The 26,093-nt window shown below is 36.1% G+C and overlaps 2 protein-coding genes across 9 annotated transcripts in view; both read left to right on the top strand.

The window, feature by feature from the left end:
• LOC124177821 (two pore potassium channel protein sup-9) overlaps positions 1-26,093 on the top strand; it is an 854,038-nt gene that overhangs the window by 495,868 nt on the left and 332,077 nt on the right. The window contains exon 1 of one of the 8 annotated variants that reach the window (XM_046561296.1): positions 880-900. The exons of 5 other annotated variants lie outside the window; for them this stretch is intronic. The gene's annotated coding sequence lies outside the window, so the exon portion shown is untranslated. Of the gene's footprint in view, positions 1-879; positions 901-20,263; positions 20,307-26,093 lie in introns of those variants that run through there. 2 more of the 8 variants (XM_046561215.1, XM_046561134.1) reach the window with 2 other exon arrangements.
• Positions 25,122-25,580, top strand: LOC124187820 (lysine-rich arabinogalactan protein 19-like). Its single transcript, XM_046580007.1, has one exon. It carries the CDS (start codon positions 25,122-25,124, stop codon positions 25,578-25,580), a length of 459 nt encoding a protein of 152 aa, XP_046435963.1.

The following is a 26,093-nucleotide window of genomic DNA, read 5'->3' as shown; positions in this document are numbered from 1 at the left end:
TAACAACCAGGACGAATGCTTGGGAGTTTTGTATCGCTGCCGTAGTGTTTTTTAAAAATGAACATTTGTGTTTTACTCGGTTATTCTAACACGCATTTACTACGTACTAGTTGGTTCCTTTTCTTCGTTATTTGAAAGTGTCAGTTCATCATCAGGTACTTCCTCTCATTTATATTAGCACAAACATCCACCTAAACCTTTCACATTTAATTTTGTTATAACTAAGTTGTACATTATTTTCAAATTTCTGTTCGTGCAGATGTTCTGAAATAAATTGTTCTGAGGAGGGCCCCCATCCGGGCTGAAACGTTTACACAAAAAAGTGTTTTTTTGTTCACGATCTGCATATCCAAGAATAATATTACTCAACAATTCAGCAAGGTCAAGAAAATTCGTTTTCGTTATCAATTTATTCCACAACTTTTTGCAAAGGATATGTGGAAGACTATATATACTTCATTATATGAGAGCGGACTTGATTCAAATTTTTATACATATTTTTTTGGAGTTTACTCCTTAAGAAACGATTTGAGTTATAGGGCCCGGTACGGAAATTATATGAGGAGTAAAATCAAGTGTAACACGAAAACTTGAGGCGTTATAGAAAGAGACAAACATATATATTGAACGTGCAAAAGAATGAGATGGAATACATGACACAGCGTATCCTATACTCGGGGTCTCCTCTTTGTGCGGTGCTTCGTAGTCTCACTGTATAGTTCACTACTATATATCTCAAGAGAGTTGAATGTGTGCGTATGTTTGTACGTGTGTGTTGTGTGCCTGCGTATGAATTTATAAGACGTAACGTTATCACGCCAAAATATTTGAAAATATGGAAGAAATTGATTTAGATGATAATGAAGAAAAATCCGAAAAACACACGTATGCGGTTAATTGGTAAGCTTATTGTTTACATTTATAAATAATGTACATTTCAAATACGAACAACTAGATCTTTTATTGAGTGTTTTTATCATTTTTGATTAAATGATTTAATATACATATTTCACATTTATATAATATTTTATATTACTTATATTAACCCTTAGCGGCACATATTTCTCCTTACTTACTATCAACTTGGATTTTGTACTCGAGGGTTTTTGGGGTCGCTGATTACGAATCCGCAGTCAAAATTTAAAAATTCAAGATGGCGGATTCAATATGGTGGACCAAAACGCAAAAAGTCGTTTGATGAGAGCGAAAGTTGGTACTCGGAGGTTTTCAGGGTCGCTGATTACAAATCCGCACTCAAAAGTTAGAAATTCAAGATGGCGGATCCAATATGTTGGACCAAAATGCAAAAAGTCGTTTGACAAGAGCGAAAGTTCGTACTCAGGGGTTTTCGAAGTCGATGATTGTGAATCCGCACTTGAAAGTTAGAAATTCAAGATGGCGGATTTAAGATGGCGGACCAAAACGCAGAAGTCGTTTGACGAGAGCGAAAGTAGGCAGCCGGGGGTTTTCAGGGTCGCTAATTACGAATCTGCACTCAAAAATTAGAAATTCGAGATGGCGGATCCAATATGGCAGACCAAAACGCAAAAAGTCGCATGACGAAAGCGAAAGTTGGCACTCGAAAGTTTTCAGAGTCGCCAATTACGAATCCGCACTCAAAAGTTAGAAATTCAAGATGATGGATCCAATATGGCGGACCGAAAATGTAAAAAGTCGTTTGCCGGAAACGAAAGTCGGTACTCAGGGGTTTTTGCGATCACTTATTACGAATATGCACTCAAAATTTTGAAATTTTTGAAGCAATATAAATAATCCGAATAATTACAGATATATATTTGTTTCTCTTATCATTTTGGAAGATGCGTTCATTTACCCTCTTTTTCTATTCGATATATATCATAATTATCGTTCGTAAGGAGTAAAATCCAGTCGTGCGTCGGAGCTGACACACACTTTTTTAGTGCATTTTTAGAGTTTCATAATACATTTTTTTTGTGGGGATATAGATAAAGCTACGGACGTAAATGTACTTGTCTTCAGTTTTTTATACCAATTTTGGTGTTTTTGGGGTTTATTTCACGACTTTTTGCGAAGTATTGCTACTTTTAATATTCAAAATCGCCGGAAATTCTAAAATAAAAATTCATACGTATTCTGAAAAATCAATGAATTCATTTCATTTGCAATAAAAGAAATTACTAGAGATCCGTTGAACAAATTTTTGCTTCATCAATTTATTACTTGGATAATGGAACGGAATGAATAACAATTAAAAAAAAAAAACCAAATTCGTTTGTATTAGAATGAGGCTTTGTTAAATTTTCCCTATTAAATCTTCATTCATATATTTCTTTTCACTACGAGCCTACGTACAAAATCCGGAGGCCCAAACATTTCATATTGATTCGTTATCGTATTGATATAATGTTTCATATAAATTATTATATCATATGACAACGAATGGATATGTTGAATTTGTATAGAATGTCCCATATATACACCTGATCCACCCAGTGTGTGTTGGAACGTTGGGGTTAGCCGCTCGTGGCCGACGGTGTGTGGTGTGCATGCGTCCGTGAGCCGAGCGTTTTGCCGTGTGGGTATGCCCGCGCAAGTACGTTCTAACGCACCTACGAGCACCGCACACACGCAAAAAAAAGAGAACGTGCGATCTGTATTATCCATCAGCATCATATTTATGATCATCATGTTGGTGTAGCCCTAAAAGAACTCCGCAGCATCGACGGTGTGCGGCTGACTTCAGTCTCGTTGCCGGGTGTCATGACGATTTCCATGCGTAAATAATCATAATAATAAAAAGTGTGCAATGACGACGAAATTCTATAATAATGAAATGAAACGAAGTCGATCATGTTATAAAGCTATATCGGCGACATTCTTACAGCCACAGCCTTCGTTATTGTCTCAATCAAAAGAGAAAAAAAAAATAAAAAATATACACTGATGAATTTTTTTCGAGACTATAATTCATTGGCTATGAGGAAAATAAATTTTTGTATATAGATATAGTCCTGTGTATAAGCAATTTGTGCGGAGTAAGAGTGTCGCGGGCTGTCGAAAAAATGTACTTCTCTCGAGTCGCTACCGCGTCTCTTGATGTACCATCAATAAAAAATCTCGTGACATCCTTCATTTCCTGTTCGACACATGGTTGATCGTACAACAGTACATGATCGTCTCCGTGACTATCAGTAATAACCGCAGACGTAAGGTGGCCATTCGTATATTCAAGCATATGGCTATAATTTGGGTCTTCTAAATCATTCTCAAATTGACAACAGCTCGATCGGCTTGGCGGATATGATTACTCGCGGCATCGTTTCAAAAAACTTTCTACGGATTAGTAGGATACAGAAAATGCTGCCTCTTTTTAGCTCAATGCATGAAAGGTAAATTCGTATTCAAATAACTTTTTACGGTAGAGTATTGCATATTCGTAATCGATCGTAAATCGACAAAACGAAAAGATGCCCTACCCGCTCGACGTTCGTAACGCGCTTATCATAGATATAACTATCTGTTTAGTGTACTACTGGTGTGATAAAATCTTCGGTATGGATTAAAAATACTATATCACATTAACGAAGTAGTGAGAAGAAATTATTTACTATTTGTAAGGTTTTGTACATTTGCATGTACCTTTTGTACATTTGCATGTACATCTCTATGTTGGGAAACTGCAGTATCTTCGGGTAAGCAATCGACAAACTTGGCGATTTGGTCTACATGGTGCACAAACAGTGTAGTCAGGACGACTACGTGGTCTAGTGAAGTAAGTCTCCGGCAAAGCATCTCTAGATACCAGGTTCGATTCCTGGATCTGTCGTTAATTTTTTAACTCACCTGAAAATTTTCGAAATTGCAATGTCTGTAAAACAGTTTTCCGTGATGATAAGCTAAAATTTCTAAAATATGTTCAGATATTGAGGGGTTGCAAAAGATTTTCTTGGCAGCTAAATAGCGTAGCACAGTTTTAATTAAATTCTCGTCTCATATTTATTTAGATATACTGAGGGATGGGCGGAGATGATATGAATTGAAAATTGCATTGATACTGATTGTTGTGAAATATTGTAACGCATTTTAAAGTTATGTTAAGATGCTTGGAATTTCAAGTAGGTTTGAAACACTAAACAACTCATGAACATTGAAATGCGTAGGCTTCGATGAAATATTTTACAGAAAACATATTCGTTATCTTGTTTTTAGATTCAATATAATTTACAAAGTGGATTATCAATCTATTCTACAGGACATTGCCTTAAGAAATCAGTAACTTTAGAATATACTGCGATGGAAACAAATACTACTTAGGTAACAAGTAATACAACTTACACAGCCGCTGTCATATCATATATTTTTATGACTGTAATGATCTTAGGATAAGGAGGCTTTCACCGCCTCTTTAAATTCACCAGACGTCAATGTATTAAAAGTTCGGTGCACTTACTAGCTATGAGAAATATCAATCCTAGAGGGTTCATGATTTTTTGTGTAGCTTCATTTGAATTCTCGAAGGTCCCTCTATGATGGCAAAAAAAAAGTCTATGACCATTTCACAAATTCTATTTTTTGACTCAATGAAGATATCATCAAACACATGCGTAATTTTTTACATTATTTTAGAAGGTCCTGCAACCTCTCTTATTCTCGGAAAATATCTATGCCTTCCGCGCGACATTGACCCTGACTCCATACCGATACTGCTTGTAGTTGTAAACAAGGCATAGATATTTTCCGAGAATAAGAGCCGAAAAATTAGGGATTACGCGATCGCAATCGCTAGTAATTTCGAAAAAACGCGCCAGAAAAAGACTCGCGCATCCGAGACTCTGAGAGGGGACACTTTACAAGCTGGTTGCATTACTTTTTTTTGTGGTTGTATCGCTGTTATGGCAAAATATATTATTTTATTTAATTTTTGTTGAATAGCGTGCTGTTGTCGAGTGTCTCTCTTTCTCTCCAAAAATAACCCCTCCTCTCTCCGCGGTACTAAGCGACCGAGTAACTTTCCGAGGTTTAGCGAATGTAAAGATTTTGAGGCGTGTTAACCATGTCAGGCGCCCAACAAAATCTCGCGATATTTTTTGCAAGGTTAAATTTGTTTCCAGCTTACATCACGGGCCACCAAATTATTGTGTACGCGGTAAGTTCTTGGTCACTTTTCCGGGTGGCTGCGGTGCAATAAAAATCCACGTCACAGTACACGTATAAACCGAACATCAGGCTCCTTTTTTTCATTCGTTTTGAATAAGGGGAGAAACGCAACTTGAAACTGTAGACCAAGATTTTGTACGTGCTTTGTCCGTCATTCTGGAGGTAAGGGTAAATTTTATTTGTTATGGTACGGCTGGCCGTATATTCTGAACTATTAACTCTGGAAAAATTGTTTCTAGAAGCATTTTAATTGCATTTTCAATTCACTGAACGCGGATTTGAGAGAAAAAGTATTCACAATAAATTTAAAGATAGCACACAAAATGTTAAGTGGAATTTATTTTAACAAGAAACCTGAAATTAGCTGTGAAAACTGAATTCAAAAAAATGCACTCAAGATATTGAAAAAATATGAAAAATGTTGTTCGAAAATTTCTGCTGGAGTGATGAGGTGAGAAGAAGAAATTTCGAGCCAAAGTGTAATTAGAACAAAAAAGAGCAGATACCGAGATATGTATTTTTCTTCCTCGCCATAAAAGAACAAATAGAAAACTGCGAGGCGGAGGACCTTCCTATTAAAATTAAGAACTCATACTCGGAGAGAATGTTTTTGAGGTCTCTACCAACCAAGTTTTCGGAAAACCAAGTGAAAAAAAAGTCGATTTTTTTGGCCCACCCTAATGCATACATTACCTACAAAACAGCCACCTACAAAACTGTCATCAAATCAGATACTACTGCCAAGTATAATTTATTTAGAAGCTAATGATGATTTTGATATACCATAACTAATGATGACAAAAAAAAAAAAATTGAAATCAAAATTGAAATTGAAAGAAAAAAAAAAAAAATTTTGATAAAAAAAAAATTGGAGTACGTGGTACTTGGTGGGCCCATGTTTATATTGCCATTACAACATTGATATAGCTCCCCACTCAGCAAAATTCATCCCGGGAGCATCCTGATACAGTCCTATTCGTGTCTTGCCAAGATAAGACGTCTTATAGATATATATGGGATATACTAGCAAGATCTTGTTCTACCCGAGATTTATGTAGGACGTCTTGAGGATGTCCAGTCGTAACTGTAAGTAGATGATCGCAGCGCGCTCTCTTATAGATGTCTGTGGGAGGTACGAGTAAGACTCTGTTCTACCCGAGATTAATATAGGATGGCTTGAGGATGTCCTGCCGTAACCGTGATTAGACGATCACAGCGAACTCTCTTACAGATGTCTGTAGGAGGTACTAGTAAGACACTGTTCTACTCGATATTAATATAGGATGGCTTAAGGATGTCCTGCCGTAACCGTGATTAGACGATCACAGCGCGCTTGCTTATAGATGTTTGTGAGAGGTACTAGTAAAACACTATTCTAGTCGAAATTAATATAAGATGGCTTGATGGCTACGGTAACCGCGAGTAGACGATCACAGTGCACTCTCTTATAGATGTCTGAGGTACTAGTAGAATATCGTTCGACCCGAAATTGATACAATATGGCTTAAGGATATCCTGTCGTAACCATGAGTAGACGATCAAAGTTTGCTCTCCTTGGGACGTCCCAAAAAAGTTAAATAAAGTTACGCTTGAATAATTTTTTACAAGAAACGAGGTTCTGTTTTCTTGTTTGTTTTCATTGCGGAAAAAAATTATCTTGTTTGAAGCAACCTTCGAAACATTTACAAAAATCAATGGTTTATCACTTTTGGAATAAGGTGATTTGATTTATTTTCCGGGGTCCGGCTGTTGTAGTGCTGCCTATTCGTACGTGATTTGTGATACGAAGACAGCCTTTTGTCAACGTATAAGGCATCAAGAGGCGCGGCAGCTACTCAGGCAAGTAGCACGATCTCTATAGGCGCTTGCTCTTGTTGATCTTCGCCCCCCTCCACTACGAAGCTCGAATTAGTGCGAGGTGCGGGTCCGTGCCCGTTTTCTACGACGAACATTCGAAACTTGGGAAAAATTTGGGATTGTGTAAATTATCGTGTAATTTGTTATGTAGCAGAGCTGTATTATATTGAGGTAAGTGATTGTGTAAGTAATGCATTTTTACGGTCGATTTTCACGGTATGTATAAAATAACCTCAATCAAAAATGTGTCGTCATTTACTGTGTGGGCTTTGTGTTATTTGATCACGGAATATATTAATTTTTTTTAAATTAATTTCTTTTTCTCTTTATATTCGTATAATGCTTTTCTTGCATTTGCCTTTCCTGTTATATTATACTTATACAAAACTCTAAAGCCACGTGCATATATAACCTCAATCGGTGTCCGCGAAAAATTCTTTCTTGTTCGACGTTATGCGTGCGCGTACGAAGTTCAAGTTTATTATTTAGATATAAAGTTCTCGTGATAGTACGAGTATATATAAAAATATATGTCCTCTTTACGTATAGGCTTTGTATTATTTGATCACGACGGGATCAATTGATTATTTTAAACTGTTATTTTTTTTATAAATTTTTTTTTTTTTTCTCTAGAAATAATATAAAAGAAACCAAAATGAATGAAAGGACCCCGTAGAAGCTGGAATATAAAAAAAATATGTCGTCATTTGCTGTGGGGGCTTTGTATTATTTGATCACGGAAGAGATTAGTTTTTTTTATTAATATTTTTTTTTTTGTTATAATCGTAGATATCAAGTTACCGTGACAATACGCATATATATATATATATATAAATCCGCCCTCTTTTTGTGTAGACTTTGTATTATTTCATCAAGAGATTAATTGTTTAAAATATTTTTCATACTTTTTTTTTAATTCCATTATTTTTGTTTTTATAAAGATAATATATGAAGCGTGAATGAAAGAAAGGAATAAGGGAAAGGGACTAAAAAATACGAAAACCCGCACAAGTTCGAATATAAAGAAAATGCTCCCTCATTTGTTGTAGACTTTGTATTATTTGATCGTGGAATTGAATTTTTGAATTTTTAAATTTCATTGTTTTTTAAAAATATTTTTTCCAGATTTTACTCGGTTATTCCCCTTATTACAGTCTTCTTTCGCTAGCTTCCTCATTCTATTCTTCCGTTTGCTTTTTTCGTATTGTATCATCCTTATACGATACTCTTGTGCCACGCACATACCCCACATTAATCGGTGTCGGCGGCAAATTTTGTTTCGCCTGTTGGTATTCGTAAGTCGATAGCTTATTATATTACTCGATCAATCTAGCTTGATTTTATGCTCATACGAAACCACAATCGAAATCACGAAAAATTTTCCGATTAATTTTCATTCGCATGATGTTGAATGAGTAGTTTTCATATGTAAAGTTTTATGATTCATGTTTCTGAAAAAAAATCTCTCGAGGCTTTCGGGTAGCGGTTAGATAGAACAAAGTTTTACATTATAAAATAATGCATATATTCATTCTATTTTTTACGTTTTCAAGATAACTTCACTATTAATACAAACATTTATGGATATGTTGAAATCAATTTCTATTTTAAAAGCAATTTATAGGAAAAGTCAGTTTCTATCTAACCCGTTGATTTAATTTTTCCCCGCCCTATAAATCTATTTATAGTTGCGATCGGAATGTCAAGAAAGAGAATTAGCGTGAAAAAAATTGTTTCCTTTTTTTTAGTAAGGCAAGATGTAAATGTTATGGAAGTTAACTTAATCGAAGTTGCACTGCGTTCTGCTCGTACACATGAAAATCGACGAAGCCCTAAGAAGCAATTTCTCTTCTACAGATGGAGTCACGCAAAAGAAAAAGTGATTCTCAAATTTTTAGCCGGCAACGACGACGTCGAATTGCAACAATTATTCAGCAGTGGAAAATTCAATCTGAACCCGCTAGTGGATTAACCGAGTTGTCTCCGGCAAACACGATTATCGACACATTACCCTGTCCAAAAAAGATTGAACTAGCATACTCAAATGATTCGCGTGATTCTCGAACATCTTCTGAAAATTATTCTATCTCAATACAAGCTGTAAATAATTCTTTTCAAATGGATAATCATCCGAGCAGTGACGAAAATCCGCATAACGATAGAAATATAACTTCCGTTGTTGAAGTTCCCGGAATGGAAACATTGGTAGACTCTCCGCAGATTGCCGATTACGTTAAGACGAAGTTAGGGGTATGGGCTGTTAACGAAAAAATATCGCATAACAGCTTAAGGAAATTACTCAACTTGTCAAAATTTGTCCCAAGCCTATCAACAGTTTTACCAAGCGATCCTCGTACTTTACTGCAGACTACGAAACGAACCGATATTCGGGAAGTTTTTCCGGGAGAGTACTACCATTTCGGACTTGCCTCAAGTATTCAGGACATTTCCAATAGAAGTGGAAATCTAAAAGTTCATGAAATAGCTATTGCTATAAATATTGATGGGGTCCCGTTATTCAAGTCTTCTACCGCGGCGCTTTGGCCCATTTTGGGAAATATTATACCGTACAAAGAAGTTTTTATGATTGGAGTGTACTACGGCCACAAGAAGCCTCAAGATGCGGATATTTATTTACACGAATACGTCGAAGAGGCCATTGAGTTGTCCACCGATGGCATTATGATTGGCGGAAAAAATTACAACTTCTCAATTCGTTTTATCGTTTGTGATGCTCCTGCAAAATCATTTATTTTGTGCGTGAAAAATTTTAACGGGTTTAATAGCTGCACTCGATGTGTGACGAAAGGAAAAACAAAAAAAAATCGCAGGTGTTTCCCCAAATTAAATGCTAAACGGCGAACAGATAAAGATTTTTTGAACTATAGCGATCAGAAGTACCATGAAAGAAAAACGCGTCTCGACTCTATACCGGGATTGAGATTGGTATCTAATGTAAGTTTAGATTACATGCATTCAATTCTGCTGGGTGTTGTTAAAAAAATGTTAACGTTGTAGATTCATGGCGAAATCAACTACAGACTCGGTCGTTTACAAATTCTAAAAATATCGAAACGGCTCATAAATGATATGAGGCCGTTTATTCCACAAGATTTTGGTCGAAGACCACAGTCGTTGGAGTTCTTGAAGGAATGGAAAGCTACCGAGTTTCGACAATTTCTTTTATATACGGGGCCAATCTTTTTGAGAAAGATTTTGCCAAAAGATATGTACAATCACTTCATGACGCTCCATGTTTTGATAAGAATATTATGCGATGTGGAGCAGCATCAAAATAAGTTGAACTACGCAACACAACTCGCGAAACACCTTATTAAGTCATTTGCTAAAATATACGGCGTCCATCACTTGACGGACAACGTGCATGGCATTATCCACCTCGTTGAAGATGCGAAGTTACACGCATCTATTAAGAAGTTTAGTGCCTTTAAATTCGAAAATTTTATGCAAACATTAAAACCTATAATACGCAAATCAGAAAAACCATTGCAACAAATCGCTCGGCGCTGCGGCGAAATTCAAAAAATGAAAACTGCATGTTCAAAGTACGCTCAAGACATGAACGATAATTTGGTACCTGTTGGCACTTCTCTTCATGTAGAAGGCCCACTACCTAATAACTGCAGAAATCCACAGTATAAAGTCATTCAATCATCGAACTTTACTATTAGAACTAATGGGAATGCTGATAGTTCCTGTGTTCTGAAAAACGGTGATATGATTGACGTTCAGAATATAGCTTTCTGTCACGAAACTCGAAAAGTTGTGATAATAGGAAAACAACTCACTACCAAGGAAGATTTTTTTACTATTCCATGCCCATCATCATTGCTAGGAATACATAAAGTGAAATATACACGCATTGAAAGATTGACCATACACCCACTCAGTGATATTACGAAAAAGTGTGTAAAACTCCCACACAAATCAACATTCGTTGTTTTCCCATTTCTCCATGATAATAATTCAGTTTAATCAAGTGTATTGGGGTTTGTGTTATATCTTCTTTCGACGCTATTATGTACCTAATATTTTGCATTAAAAACACTTGAGAACCAGAAGTCCACTGCATTAGTTAGTCGTTGGATAATGTTCGGATGTAGGTGAATTGGAATCATACAGTTAAGCAATGAGTACACATCGTCCATCTTGACATTCATCGGTAAAACTGCAATCTTAAATTTACAGGTCTCTCAAAGATGGCATCTGATCGATATGCGGTTATTGAATTCAAAGAAAGCGTTAGTCTTGCTACGGAAAAATGGATGACACCTCGGAAAACGCATTGTTACTGGCCTGTATATAGAAACGAATCGAGATTATTGAAGGCTGTTGAGAATCAAGAGGACGTTAGCGAAAACTGGCCTCAGCACGATATTATAAAAATATTGACTTCGACAAGTACGTTCAACCAATTTTAAATTAAATTTCGTGCTTGTATGCCAATGCATGTGTAAAAAACGATTGTACAAACCAATATGTAGAAGTCATTATGATTGTACGAGTCACTAGTCATTATTATTATTATTTTTCATTTTTTCAAAACATTTAATTCCAAAATATACTCGTTATCTTTTTCAGAAACATTTAAGCGTGGACAAACTAAATGTACAGAGGCTTTGGTAATGTCTAATACTAATACTGATTTGGAGCGTGATAATATTGGATCAAAAAAATCGACTCAGTCGTCTGTTATCATTAGACCATTTCCGCCGATTGACATCGAGGGTGCATCATGCTTCTCCAATGGTAATGAAGATTTGGATATCGAAATGATAAAAAAAAGTGCACCGAAAACTAGCGTACGGTCAAATACAAAGGATCCAATTTCTTCTATAAAGAAACCGTCCGTCATTGAGGGAACCGTACAATCGAATTTAACGCTTGAAAAGCTTAATGGTACGTAGCAAGTCAATTAAAAAAATTGTGAAGATTTATAATAATAGTGTATTGCCCATTTTATGCTATATTCTCATCATTTTCATAGATTGGATTAAAACAATCCTGACAGCACTGGCTAAGTTCGATATGAAAATAGATGCTCTAGCAGCCGAGGTTCGGAATATTGGACTAATATTGGCAGCGAAGACTACCGCTGAAGAAATTGATAAAACGGAGAGTCAAATTCTGAAAGCTTTTTCTTTGAAGAAAGAAGCCGATTTGGCGGAAGTGGAACAACGTCTATCGACTGACGCAAATTACAAGAATACTATGGTGAGAGTAACAATATTTGTTATATTGCCGTTAATTTTGTACATGTAATTTGAATGTGTTCTTTCTGCACATTTGCAGATATTTTTTTCTGCTAAAATATTCTGAAAATAAATATTTCAATCGGCAGTGCACTTAGTAAATTTCTATATAAAGTATTCCACGCCATATCAACCACATCCGAACCTTATTTTTCTATTTTTGGCTCAATATTTTTCCAGTTGTTATATCTATTGAAAGAACCTCTGTATTTTTTTCAGAATTTTTCGTCTATCCACTCATGAGTTGTGATTTTTTTGGCCATATTAACGATTTTTCAAACTAGTTTCACCCCGGTTATGCTGTTCCTTCTATTTTTTTTCGTAATTCAAATAGAAAAAAAATTATATTTTAAAATAATTAATAATTTTTTTATTATCGCATTTGAAAAGTACGGTAAAAAACTAACCATTCAAAGGAAAAGGAAGTTTAATTTGGTCTATTTTTTGGCATGTTATAAACAAATGAAAAAAAATCACATCTCATGAGTGGATGGACAAAAAATTCTGAAAAAATACAGCGGTTCTTTCAATGGGTATAACAACTGAACAAATATTGAGCCAAAAATAGAATAATAAGATTCGGAAGTGGTAGATTTGGCGTGGAATACCTCGTATATATATCAGGTATACCATGCCAAATCACCGAGGTTTTAACGCGACCCCTTGTGATTTAGCTTCACATATGTTTTTGTACTAACTAAAAGAAGTGTTGATGATTTTCTTTACATGCTCCTAATTTGGGCATTAATGGCTCAAATTTGATTTTGTTTTTGTTGAAATGTTGGGTGTTTTTTTTAAATAAAAAAAAAATACTAAAACATTATAAGAAATGTTGTTGACCTCAATTCTTACATTTTTGTGATTTGCGATTGTTTTTTAAAGTGTTATAGTTTTTTTTTAAAGTTATATGTAAAAGAACACCTAATTCTACGTATTTTGTGTAAGTTTCCTTATGATATTCCATCTCGTTATAGTTTTATTTTATTTCGAATGTTTCAAAAAAAAATTTTTTTTTTTAAAGCCCATAGCATTTAATAATGTATCAAAAAAACATTTTTTCAGAATAAAATCATTGAAAAAAATTTTTTTTCGGTGAATTACCAAATGCCATGGGATGTTGAATAATACATACATACATATTTTTAAAACATTCGTAATTTAAAAAAAAAACTAGAACGAGACAGATCACCATAATAAAACTTACTCGCAATACGTATAATTAGGTGTTCTCTGACATATAAATTTTTCAAAAAGAATAAAAAATAACCAACACTTCAAACAACAATCGTAAAGTACAAAAATACAAAAATTGAGGTCAACGACAGTTCTTACATTTTTTTAGTATTTTTTTTTCTGAAAATTTGAAAAGAAACCCAACATGTCAATACAAAAAAAATCAAATTTGAGCCATTATTGCCCAAATTACAAGTATTTGATGAAAAAATATTGTAACTTTTGAACCGCTTGGGAAAAAGTTCTGAACAAAATCATGAACACTCGTTTCAGTTACCTAGTATGAAAACATATACGAAGATCGGCTAAATCAAAAGAGGTCGGGTTAAAAATTTGGTGATTGGGCATGGGATAACTGATATATGTATATATATATATATATATATATATATATATATATATATATATATATACAATATATATATATGTATAGCCCATAAGAAAAAAGCTTTTGAAAAATTGAAAATCTGCGATGTTGTATCAAGTAAATTCAATTCATATCAAAATATTATTGTGATTCTATTCGTAAACTATTACGATGTACTTTCAATGGCAATGTAGATTACAGATTAAATGAATTTAATCTATATAGGTGTCATCCGCTGCCGTTTCACGAAACCTCTTGTTGTAAACAAGGAAATTAGTGACCCCATTAAATCATGGCTGCGTCATGCCCCTAGGGGCACGAGAAGAAAAGTGAGTTTTATTCCGCATATTTTTCTAAATAAATCATGATATCACGGATTTTTACGCGAAGTATAGAAAGTTTTTCTAGTGTACTCTACACACATTACATAATTGCTGCATTCGAATTATTTTATTGCAATTCAATTATGGTATTTAAAAATATATATAAGACATTCTTCGTCAACCGAGCTACGATTTTTTTTTTACTCTCTCAGATAATTTATATAATTGGGCAATTCTAATACTGCTTAAAAGTACTCTGTGAATTTTTTCAGATTTTTGAGCCTTAAATTTAGGAAATCTGTATCTTTTTGTTTTCTCTATGGCTAGAAAAAAATGAGTCGGACAGTTCAGCGACGTGTTGAGAACCTATAAAAAAACCACACGTGGCACTGCTAAACTGGCTAAGGAAAAACATGTATTTAAAAAAAGTTTTCAACGTAGCGTATTGTAAGAACGGAAAATATTGTAAGCGATGCTTTTTTTCATTGATTTTTCCTTTTTCCAGTATATAAATAATGAAAAAATGCATCGCTTATAATATGCTTCGTTCTTACAATGTAATACGTTAAAAACGTTTTTCAAATATATATATTTTTTTGGTCAAGTCCGCAGTACTGCGTTATGGATTTTTTCGTAAGTCCTCAACACGTTGCTGAATACCCTCTACAATTAGCAGCTGTGTCCGATGATTGGATGACAAAAAATTAGTTTCGATTTTTTTAGCTAAAAAGAACCTTTGCAGTGCAATTCAATGCGATACAAATATAAGATATATTGCATCAAATCATTCATGAAAAAATTTTGTTCTTATATTTTTTTTTTGAACTGATTCTTTTCCAGCCATAGAAAAAACAAAAAAATACAGATCTCCTAAATTTGAGGCTCAAAAAATCTGAAAAAATTCACAGAGTACTTTCAAGTAGTACTAAAATTTGCCCAATTATAAAAACTATCTGCGAGAGGGTTCAAAAACGTGGCTCAGTTAACGAAGAATTTCTCATGTCTTTATGAGGTATTTGATTTGGAAAGCCACATTGAACTCATTATTACCAACTACGGAATCCTCTCAATAGTTTTTGCACACAAATATTTTTCAGAAAAACTAAAACAACGAACGCTGTAAATAATCTGGAAACCGTGACCGATCATGATGAAGGTCCTAACAACAACAGGATCAACAACAAAGGAAAACAACAGGTTAATCAAAATATTGTTGGCAATGAAGTGTTTGAAAATTCCGTGGTTGTCAAAGACTGGACTGATAAGAACGTGGCAAATAATAACGAGGACGAAATAGTCGATGCCAATATATGTATAAGGGGCCGTTCAATTATTACGTAAGCACTATGGGGGGGCGGGGGGGTCTTTGCTTTGCTTATTTTGGATGACATGGGGGGTAGGGGAGTCTAGATGATGATTACGTCATCGGTAGTTATTCTCTTTTTTACACGAATGGCAACCCACACATTGTCTTTGCTTGAAAACGAAAAGCATTTTCGGGGATTCCCGCAAGTAATACATACATTTAGTGAACAGTGCGCGGTAATTCCCCTACTCGCTTTAGAACCGAGTAAGGGAATTACCGCGCGCTGTTCACTTGTCTAAATTTCCTCTATCAGTGTATTGTTTCGTTTGGCTGCTATAGCGAGTAGACGTATTGTAAGCATTGTAAAGCAAGTTAACATTTGTGTTACCATTCATTCCATTATCCAAAGTTTAATGTTTAAATAAGATGTCATTTCAAATAGACAAATCCAAGTTATACCAAAAATTGTTTGAAAGTTTTAAAAAATCTTATACAAGTACGAAAGTACAAAATGTACAAAAGTTAGTTAACGAAGTGTGGCGAAATTATAAATTACAAGCAAAATCCGACAAGGAACTAGTTATTATTGTATCTAAGAGAATCGAAGAAGAATTGCAAGCAGCGACTAAGAATAAATCCAATTTACTACATTTTTTTTCTAAGGTGAGTGACGAAATCATTTTAGGTACCTATGAGTACCTACTAGAAATATTAGAAATCGCCAAAAAGTTTCTCTTTGCTAATTAGAAAATATTATGGCCTATCTTAAAGTATAGAGGTAATATTCATTATATAGATTTATTTCTTATAATTGATTCCGTCAATTGGTCACAAAATACAGGATGTCAGTTTTATACATATATATATATATATACCTACAGAAAACTATACTCTATTCAAATAGGTATTTAACAGAATGTAAACAATCTTTATATGTCTTTTTATTGAAGTATGTGGTTTAAAATTGTAAACTGTGTAAAATCTGTTGTGATTCATTTAAAAACTCAACCAATATTAAAAAATTGCTTTTCTGTAAGTACATAAAGGTGCGTACAAACATCGTGAGGCGTGCGCCGCGAATGGTTCGCACGTATACATGTGCCGTAGCATGCCTCAGGTTGATGTATGCGAGACGAACCATTCGCGGCGCAAGCCTCGCGATGTCTCTACGCACCTTTACAGATATCTGATTTTATAATTGCATATTTCAATAAAAAGACATATCAAGATTGTTTATATTCTTTTAAATACCTACTTGAATAGACTATAACACCCTGTATTTTGTGACCGGAACGATTTGCTCGTTTAAAGATATTAGATTTAAAGCCATAGGGTTTTGTATTTACCATATTTATTGCCATACTTTGTATTTATGTAGCTTAATAAGAGAATCTTTAGCAGAACCCATAGAAAGTTTTTATTTTTAGGCAACCTGTAAACCTGCAGAAAAAACACAAATTACACAGCCAGCTTCAAATATTAAAAAACAGGAAGAAGATAAAATAAAAACCGGTAATGAATCACAACAGCAATGCGAAATTAATGAAAATACAGATAAACAGAGACCAAAACCTTCTCAGGAAGCTATGAAAAATAAGATTGCTCTACTCGAAAAAAATTTGAATGCTTTGTATTCTGCCAGAGATACTATGTCAATCCGTGCTGAAGTTGATAAACAGATCATTAAGGGGAGATATACACCTAGAAAATTGAAAAAATCGATTTTTTTTTTTTACATTTTCTGAAAGTTTAAGGTCCTTAGAATATTTGGTGAAAATCGCAAATTAATTCTTCGAAAAATAAGGCAGTTATAACCGAGAACTGGAAACGTTAGATTTCTTTTGTGATAGAATTGTACAGTGCTCCCCCCCTAAGAAGGTCGAATTCATCGTCGGCAACAAGCTTTAGATGCAATGGGAATTCCGTCGACTGTAGAAGTAACACTATGGGCCTGGTATTGATGATTCCATGTAAGTTTAAAATTTCATGATTTTTTAATTCCTCAAATTTCAAACGTGTTTTTCTCAAAACTACGTTTTTCAAAGCGGTACCCAAAATTTCTCAAAAACCAATGTACCGATTGCTTTGAAATTTTTTGTGGTCATTCTATATAATATTACCTAGTATTTGTCATAGGATTTTTTTTTTTCGTTACTTACTCTTCATTTTATAGCCAAAGTAATTACACGTTTAAGGCACGAAAATCGTTACCTATATTCAAATGGCCGCCATTTTGTTAAAAACCTATAATTTTGAAATCGGTTATGACAAGTACTAGATTATAGTATCTTATTTAATAATCTTTTTTTTTTTTTTTTTTTTAGATGATTTTTGAAGATACGCCAGTGGGTACCGTGTGCGCCGATTTTTTCAAGGACCTCCAAGAATCCTACGATATCCTTGTATCTTTTTGATATTTGTGCATAAAAAAAATTTGACATATATTTGAATGTATGTACTTATAGATAATGAAAACTCTGATCTAAAATAAATGATTACTTTTCTTTGAAACATTTTTAAAATAGAACCTTTTTTTACGGCTTCTAGGTGTACGTATATCTCCCCTTAAGTTGCGCGAGGAAATAAAAACAGCAAAACAGTCTTTAAACAGGAAGGTTCAAAACGCAGTCGCCCAGAAGAAACACAGGGATGGTATGAAAAGAAAGTTAGAAGATATTTGTCATGAAAATCCAGAAATGAAAAAAAGACTATCTCTGAGGGATTCAGTGGGACGTCCTAATCTTGAAAGCAATCAACCTTTACTATTGAAAACAATCGCGGATATAGCTTTATTTGGGAGTGCAGCAGATGATAGAAGACGAACGGAATCAATTCGCAGCGTAAAAACTCTTGATGAACTCACACAAGAATTACGTAAAATGGGATTTGACATTAGTCGCAGTGGGACATATCTTCGTTTGATTCCCAGAAAATCTAATTCTGCAGAGGGACGAAGACATGTATCGACAGTCCCTGTTAAGCTCATTCGGGCTCAAACTGATCACCACAAGAGCCACTTAGATAGCAAGTTCGCTGAAACATCAATCCATTATTTAGAGAACATAGCATCCATACTAGGACCAGATCAAGTATTTTTCATATCTCAAGATGATGAAGCTCGAGTCCCTATTGGCGTAACTGCGGCAAATAAGCAAGCACCTCTTCTAATGCACATGGAATATAGAATCAAATTGCCTGATCACGATTGGGTAATCGCTGAGCGTCATAAATTAATACCATCTGTTTATGCTGGTATCAAAATCACTTCCAATATGCTAGGACAACCGCAAGCCGTTGGATATTCTGGACCAACATACATCGCTATTCGAAGTGGAAAGCATAGTTCATCTACTGCTAATACTCATGCTCGGGATTTCGAGACGCTTCTCGAACTTGAAGAGTTTCGACCATTAGCTAAAACTGACCATGGACTAGTAAAACCAGTGGTAATCATGACGGTTGATGGAGGGCCAGATGAAAATCCGCGTTATCAAAAAGTCATGGGGTTTGCTATACAACACTTTAAGCGACATGATCTCGATGCATTGTTTTTAGCTACCAATGCTCCCGGAAGAAGTGCGTATAACAGAGTAGAGCGCAGAATGGCTCCTCTTAGTCGGGAACTGGCTGGTTTAATATTGCCTCATGACCATTTTGGGTCTCATTTGGATGAACGTGGCGTTACAATTGATGAACATTTAGAAAGATCTAATTTCGAATTTGCAGGAAAAGTATTAGCTGAAGTATGGAGTTCAATGGAAATTGATGGCTATAATGTTAATGCAAAATATGTTGGGGCAGGTGAACAAGATCTTCCTGATTTTCCAGACATTAAATGGTATTCAGAACATGTGCGTGAAAGCCAATACTTGCTCCAAATTGTAAAATGTAGAAATACAGAATGCTGTCGTCCAAGAAGTGGACTATTTAGATTACTAGACAACAGGTTTCTTCCACCACCTGTAAAAGTAAAACAAACAGTTGATGACTTGGTTTTAGATGAAGGAGGGCAATTTCTTAATCTTCCAGTCAATTTAGCTCTACGCTTAAGTGCTTCACTCAAAGATTTCCTGCAAATGCCATACGATTATTTTTGTCCGACGGTACAATTGAGGCTATCAAGTCGAACATACAAAACGTGTGGTCTTTATCGTGCTTCCGTCAAGTCACTAAATCGTCACATCGAAAAGATCCATAAGAAAGTAAACACGCACACTGATAGGAAAGTTAGACCTGTAAGAGTCGCTGCTCGTCGTGCTAATGAACTGATGTGCATTATTCAAAATTTAGAGCACCATGATGTTGAATGGCTCGATGAGAATGACGTAGACATTCCAAAATCGGATGAAAGCGAGCAGACTCACAACACTGAGCAGCAATCGAAGCAATCCAATGTCATCGAAAACTTAGAATCATGGATTCGGGTTTCATGGACTGAAGACTCTTAATTTGAATTTAATATATGTACCAAAAATTTAAAATAAGTTTGTTATGTTAGTAAGATATAATATTTTTGTCCTTTACTCTATGTTGAATACCGTTTCAGTAAAATATAATCTCTATCCTAAATCTATTTTCTTATTTTTCAAATTATAATTATAACATTATAAAATTAAAAAAAACAATACATTAATTGAAAAATGTTTACGTAAGCATGGGGGGGAGGGGGTAAGAGCTTTGCTTACTTTTGCTGACAAGGGGGATGGGGGGGTAAATAATTGCAATAAATCTGCTTACGTAATACTTGAACGGCCCCTAAGCGAATCCTAAGAATTTCTCCTCAACCACACCTACATAGTAGAATGAGTGTGAGTAGAAAAGATAGACTGATTCGACAATTATATAGTCTATCATGATAGATATAGCGTATCATGATAGACTATATAATTGTCGAATTAATGTAATTATAACGTAATTTATAGAGCTGCAGCTCTATAAAAGACCGTATTACGTTAAAATATTGTGATTTTTTTTTTTTAACAAATGTGCTATCAGCATAAGATTTATTTTTTGTTTCTCAACGGTAGTATTATTCGCCTGTTGAAACTTTTTTTGAATTTCATTTGTTGGGTTTGCTTCCTATGTAAGTTTGAGTATTATTAAGTTTAGAAGATTGCAATGGTAAAATTTCGCTCCGATATTTTGTTCCAAAGACGGCAATTTCGTTTTCAGTTTATTGCGACAGCACAAACAAAATTATTTTAATTTTTCCATGAGTTTTTTTTTATTCAAGAAACGTATGTATAAATTCATTCTAAATGGGATGGTTTAGCGAAGCGGTTATGTATACTCACCATACTAACTATAAGTATATAATATACATATCTAATATTATAAGTTGACATTAAGTGCGAATCCTGTCGGGCAAAGACCGAGAGTGTAATTGTTCCTATGTATGTGCAATATACGAATTATATGTTTTTCAATAATATACTTGTGTGTACTTCATCAATTATGAAATCCAATATCGTTTGTTTAGGAGAGTCTCGTGCGTATACTTCTCACCTTTATATTGCTTTGATTGTGTATCTCATCGGTATACAAGTTGAGTCCACCCGAGCATTATCCGTAGTTCTCGTCGGCTAGTATTGTGCGTTATTCAATTTTGAATAACTGGACTTCAGATTGAGTACACATATACGCAATTCCGAGGAGTCTATATAAAATTTTTTTTATATAGATTAGGTGAATACTTGTGACAGTATACCGCTGAAATACGTACATATGAGAACCCCCCTTTTTCGTTCTATTCCATAAGTCCTATTGACATCTTAACACAATTTGATTAACTTCACATCGATGGCTTGATACAGTTTGGATAGTATCCCGCGAGCATCTTTATGCAGCTCGGGTAATATTCCATGGACGTCTCAATACAGTCTAGATTAAGTCCTATGGACGTCGCTATCCAGTCTAGATATCTGTTCCGTAAGCGTCTTTTTGTAGTCCGAATGATGTTCCATAGACGTCTTTATACAGTCTGAATCAAGTCCCATGGCCGTCTCTATCCAGTCTAAATATTTATCCTGTAAGCGTCTTTTTACAGTATCGATGATGTTCCATGGACGTCTTAATACAATCCGGATTAAGTCCAATGAACGTCTCGTCTAGTCTAAATATCTAACCGTAAGCGTCTTTTTGTAGTCTCAATGATATTCCATGGGCGTCTCTATCCAGTCTGAACATCGTGTCAATACCAACTTTATATAGTATTAACAATATCTTAGGGACGTCTTAATGCAGTCTCGATAATGTCTTATCGATATCTCCACTCTACTGTGTTAGCAGTCCAAGAGACGTCCTGGGGATATGGCTTATAAGCAAATCTTTGGATGTCGTAATGACGTCAGTGAGACTGTCCCATTCCGGTAAGCGTAGTGGACATTTAAGAGCGTATGGGAGTCCCATGGGACTCAATTGTCGAGATGTCCGAAAGACGTACTTTGGACGTATTTTTGCTGTGTGGGACCAATCGCCAGTAGCAGATGCGACGTGTACAATTTTTTCTTCAAGCCGTTTCTTCGCCGAGTGTCATAAAGAAAGTGCCTGTTAACTGGTGAATCACCGATGATGCGACACGTCATCTGGTGTGTGGTCGAAATGTAACCTGGGAAAATTATGTACCGAGAGAATTTTCTCAAAAGACTTTTCTGCCAATCGCCAATAGTAGGTGCAACGTGCGCCATTTTTTCGTCAAACTGCTTCTTCGTCGAGTGTCATGAACAAGGTGTCTGTTAACTGGTGAATCACTGATGAGGTGACACACCATGTGATGTATGGTCAAAATGCAACGTGGAAAAAATATATGTCCAGAAAATTTCCTCGAAAATTACGTACATTGCTCGTACGATGAGGCTTTATTGGAGTTCCACCGTAGACGCGGTACCGATTGTATAGATTGGTTCATGCAACAGCTTAAAGACTTGGCAATTCTTGAATACTACTACTTGTAGAGTCACGCATGGAAATATAATTCCGATAGAGGGGCTTACCTAAGTGCAACGTGATCGTCATATGTGTGCAAAATATTGTTATATTTGTAAAAAGCCGTTTACCCTAGGGAATAAAAAGTGTCACGGTCAGTGTCACTTCCCAGACAAAGAACGAGGTTCTGTTCATAAAGGGTGAAATTTGAATTCCAAAAAGTAACCAATAATTCCAATAATGTTTCACAATTTGACCGGTTACGATTCAAACTTTTGATTAAATTTCTCGCTTTAACTTTCCCGGGTGAAGTTGCACTGCTGCCCGTAAATAAGGAGCAATAAATATCCTTCACAAAGCGAGTCGATGGAACGACGATGAGCTTGAGATTTATTGATTTGTTTCGATTTATGGCTAGTAGTATTGACAAACTATCGTCGTATTTAAATGATGGTGACAAACATATAACATGTAAATTTTACGATAATCTCGCACACTTTATTTTAATGACCCGCAAAGGTGTTTTTCCCTACGAATACGTCGATTGTTGGGAGAAACTTGACAAAACGCAATTGCCTGCAGAGAAACATTTTCAGTTACACTCCACCAACTCAAACATTACAGACGCCGATTATGAGCACGCTCAAAGTGTTCGGGAGAAATTCAATTTTGAGTTATTGGGGGCGTATTCTGATTTATATTTGAAGATTGGTGTTTTTACTTTCAGATATTTTTCAAAATTTTGGGGCTAGCTGTTACAAAACATATGATTTGAATCCACTGCACTAGTTTACTCAACCAGGGCAAATTTTGACGCGATGGTTAAGCATGCTTAAGTAAATATTCTAATTTCAAACGATATTGAAGTGTTATTATTTATTGAAAGAGGAGTTAAGGGCGGCTTAGCGCAATGCTCTAATCGTCACGCCCTGGTTAATAACAGATTCATGGGCAAAGATTTCGATCTAAGTAACACAGAATCATATCTCATGTATTTTGATGTTAATAATCCATATGGATCGGCTCGTTCGAGTGGGAGCATGATCTCATCAATATAATAACCTACCTGGAAAATCTATCAATATGTTTCTTCGTGCAGATTGATTTAGACTATTTGGTAGAGATTCATAAGGATAACAAAAATTTGCCTCTTTTTCTAGAGCTTTTCACACCTCTAGGTGGTAAAAACGCTGAACCCACCACCATTATTTATCCCAAAACGAAATATATGTTACATTACAGAAATTTGAAGCAATGCTTGGGTTTAGGTTCGAAATTAATAAGAGTATATAGAATTTCAAAGTTTGCACAATCTCAACCGTCACAAATGTGCCAAATTATTCACAAAATAGGAGGGGAGAGGTGATGCGAGAACGCTTATTGCTACGGCAAACTTTCACGGATATGGTTATTGTAGAAATGAATTGTGTCAGAGTTTGCTTTAATAGGCTGATATACACTAGCGCAGCAATTCTAGACTCATCGAAAATTTTCGTGTACGTTTTTCATTACGATTACATAAAGCCTAATTTTCCCGACACAAAGGCCAAATTGATTCCAATCCAATGCTATATATATATATATACACTGACTCAGTTAACCGCTTTCATACTCATTCATTATAGCAATGAATTCACACTGCGATCGCATAGTAAAAAGATTATTTGTGTCAATACATTGTATTGCAATCGCCAAATGTCTGCTTCATAGTTCACAGATTACCAGCAAACGCAGTTGAACCGCATCTGACCTCCATAAATGCAGCGATTTTGTCGCAAGCATCCTAAGCACTAGCACAAAGACCATGAATATCAAAGCAATTCAGAATTCCTACCAAAAAAATCTTGAGCAGTACTAGATTTGAACACACCCGCACCACTCCAACATACCTGGCACGTTTGAACCGTGACGTGGGTTTTTATTGTCCTTCGGCCACTTGGAGAAATGACCGAGAAATTACCGCGTACACAATAATTTGGCATCCCGCGATGTATGCTGGAAAAATTATTAGATCTTACAAAAGATATTGCAAGATTCTGTTGGGCGCCTGGCATGATTAACACGCTTCGAAATCGTTAATTCGGTAGACCTCGGGAATCAACTCGGTAGCTCAGTACCGTGGAGAGGGGAGAGGTGATTTTTGGAGAGAGAGAGAGAGATACTCGACAACAACATGCTATTTAACAAAAATAAAATGAAATAATATATTTTACGACAACGATGATACAAAAACAAAAAAAAACAAATAATTCCAAATTCACTCCTCGCGAGCTCGAAATGAACAAAATAAAATTATAAACTGTTCACAACAACATTGTGAACGCAACTCGTTGGTCGCGCGCCTTCCAACCCACGCGAGACAACCAGCCTTGCACACTTTCCAATCACGCGACCCAGAAGAAAGTGTGACGTCACGCGCGCCGCTCACGCCACCCACGCAGCCGAGCGCGTTGCGTAATCAACCAACGTGGTCTTCCGCTGCCAAAGACCAACCGAGGCTGCAATAAGAGACGGCCGATCAGACCGATCGGCAGGACACTTCGGGTTCACCTCGTCCTGACAAACCCTACCGACGCTGACGCTTCAACGCCACGCCGTACCTGCTCTTCAACGCTACGCCGACGTTTGACTGACGCTACGACATTTGACTGACGCTACGACGACACTTTATAAGACAGACCGGACAGCAGACCAATTGCATGACGGATCCTGTTCATCTGGCTGCGGTCAGCCCACTGACAAACACATCAGCTTCAAACCCGCCAGTTCCTTGGATACTGCATCCTATCGAGATCCCGTCACGGCCTCTCACTAGACCTCCAGCCGTGTTACTTTCCTTGTGGGATGTCCGGAGAGCTCGACTGACTTCACCAAGCTACCACAGACGCATCCCAGCTCCAGTCTCCCCATTTCCCGAGCCGCAGCGCTCGTTTGTGTCGACTGCCACCCAGACGACCGACAGTGAGTGGGAGTCTCCTGTAAAGACGGCTGAGAACCGCCGTCCCCCGACACCACCAAGCTCTCCAGAGAGCCGGTACACGCCGCCACCTAGGACTGAGACTGACCACTCTCGACGGCCGACATCCTCACTGCAGCCTCCACCGCAATTTAAAAGGACAAAAACCATTCCTATTATCACTTGGCAACCTTCACTTTAACTGTACATATGCAAATAAAATAAATAAGATGTAAAAATAAACTCAAAACCACAAAACTCATCTTTGACTTCAGCGACCCACACCTTCCACGCGGTTCGGTCGAACTACGAGCTATCAAATAGCGAACATAAACAGAATTGAGAAAAACCAACTATATAAGAAACCTTAAGCCTACTTGCGCTTGTCGCATTCTCAATAATAAGCAATAGGACAAAAAAAAACTAAAAACAAAATCCTGTTCGACGCGCTAACCGCGATCCTCCTCAATTCCACTACAGTGCTAATCGCAACTCTAATTATTAGCTGTCATTACACTCTTCTTAATGTTAATCTGATGACGCCTATCGCGACGCATCCGAAGTCGATCCGTATTCGCGATTACCCAAAGTTAACAAATCGCTCCGCTAAGCTGAGCGCTTACCGCTTCGCAACCACAACAAAAAGCCTCCTACTCCTGTCTCCGCCATGATGCACTCCAAATAATTTTCTTTTCCTTTACAAAACTCAAACGCA

Source organism: Neodiprion fabricii, chromosome 1 (assembly GCF_021155785.1).
Source record: "Neodiprion fabricii isolate iyNeoFabr1 chromosome 1, iyNeoFabr1.1, whole genome shotgun sequence".
Classification (NCBI taxonomy): Eukaryota; Metazoa; Arthropoda; class Insecta; order Hymenoptera; family Diprionidae; genus Neodiprion; species Neodiprion fabricii.
The sequence above is the reverse complement of the archived record's forward strand: the minus strand, read 5'-3'. Positions and strand labels throughout refer to the sequence as shown.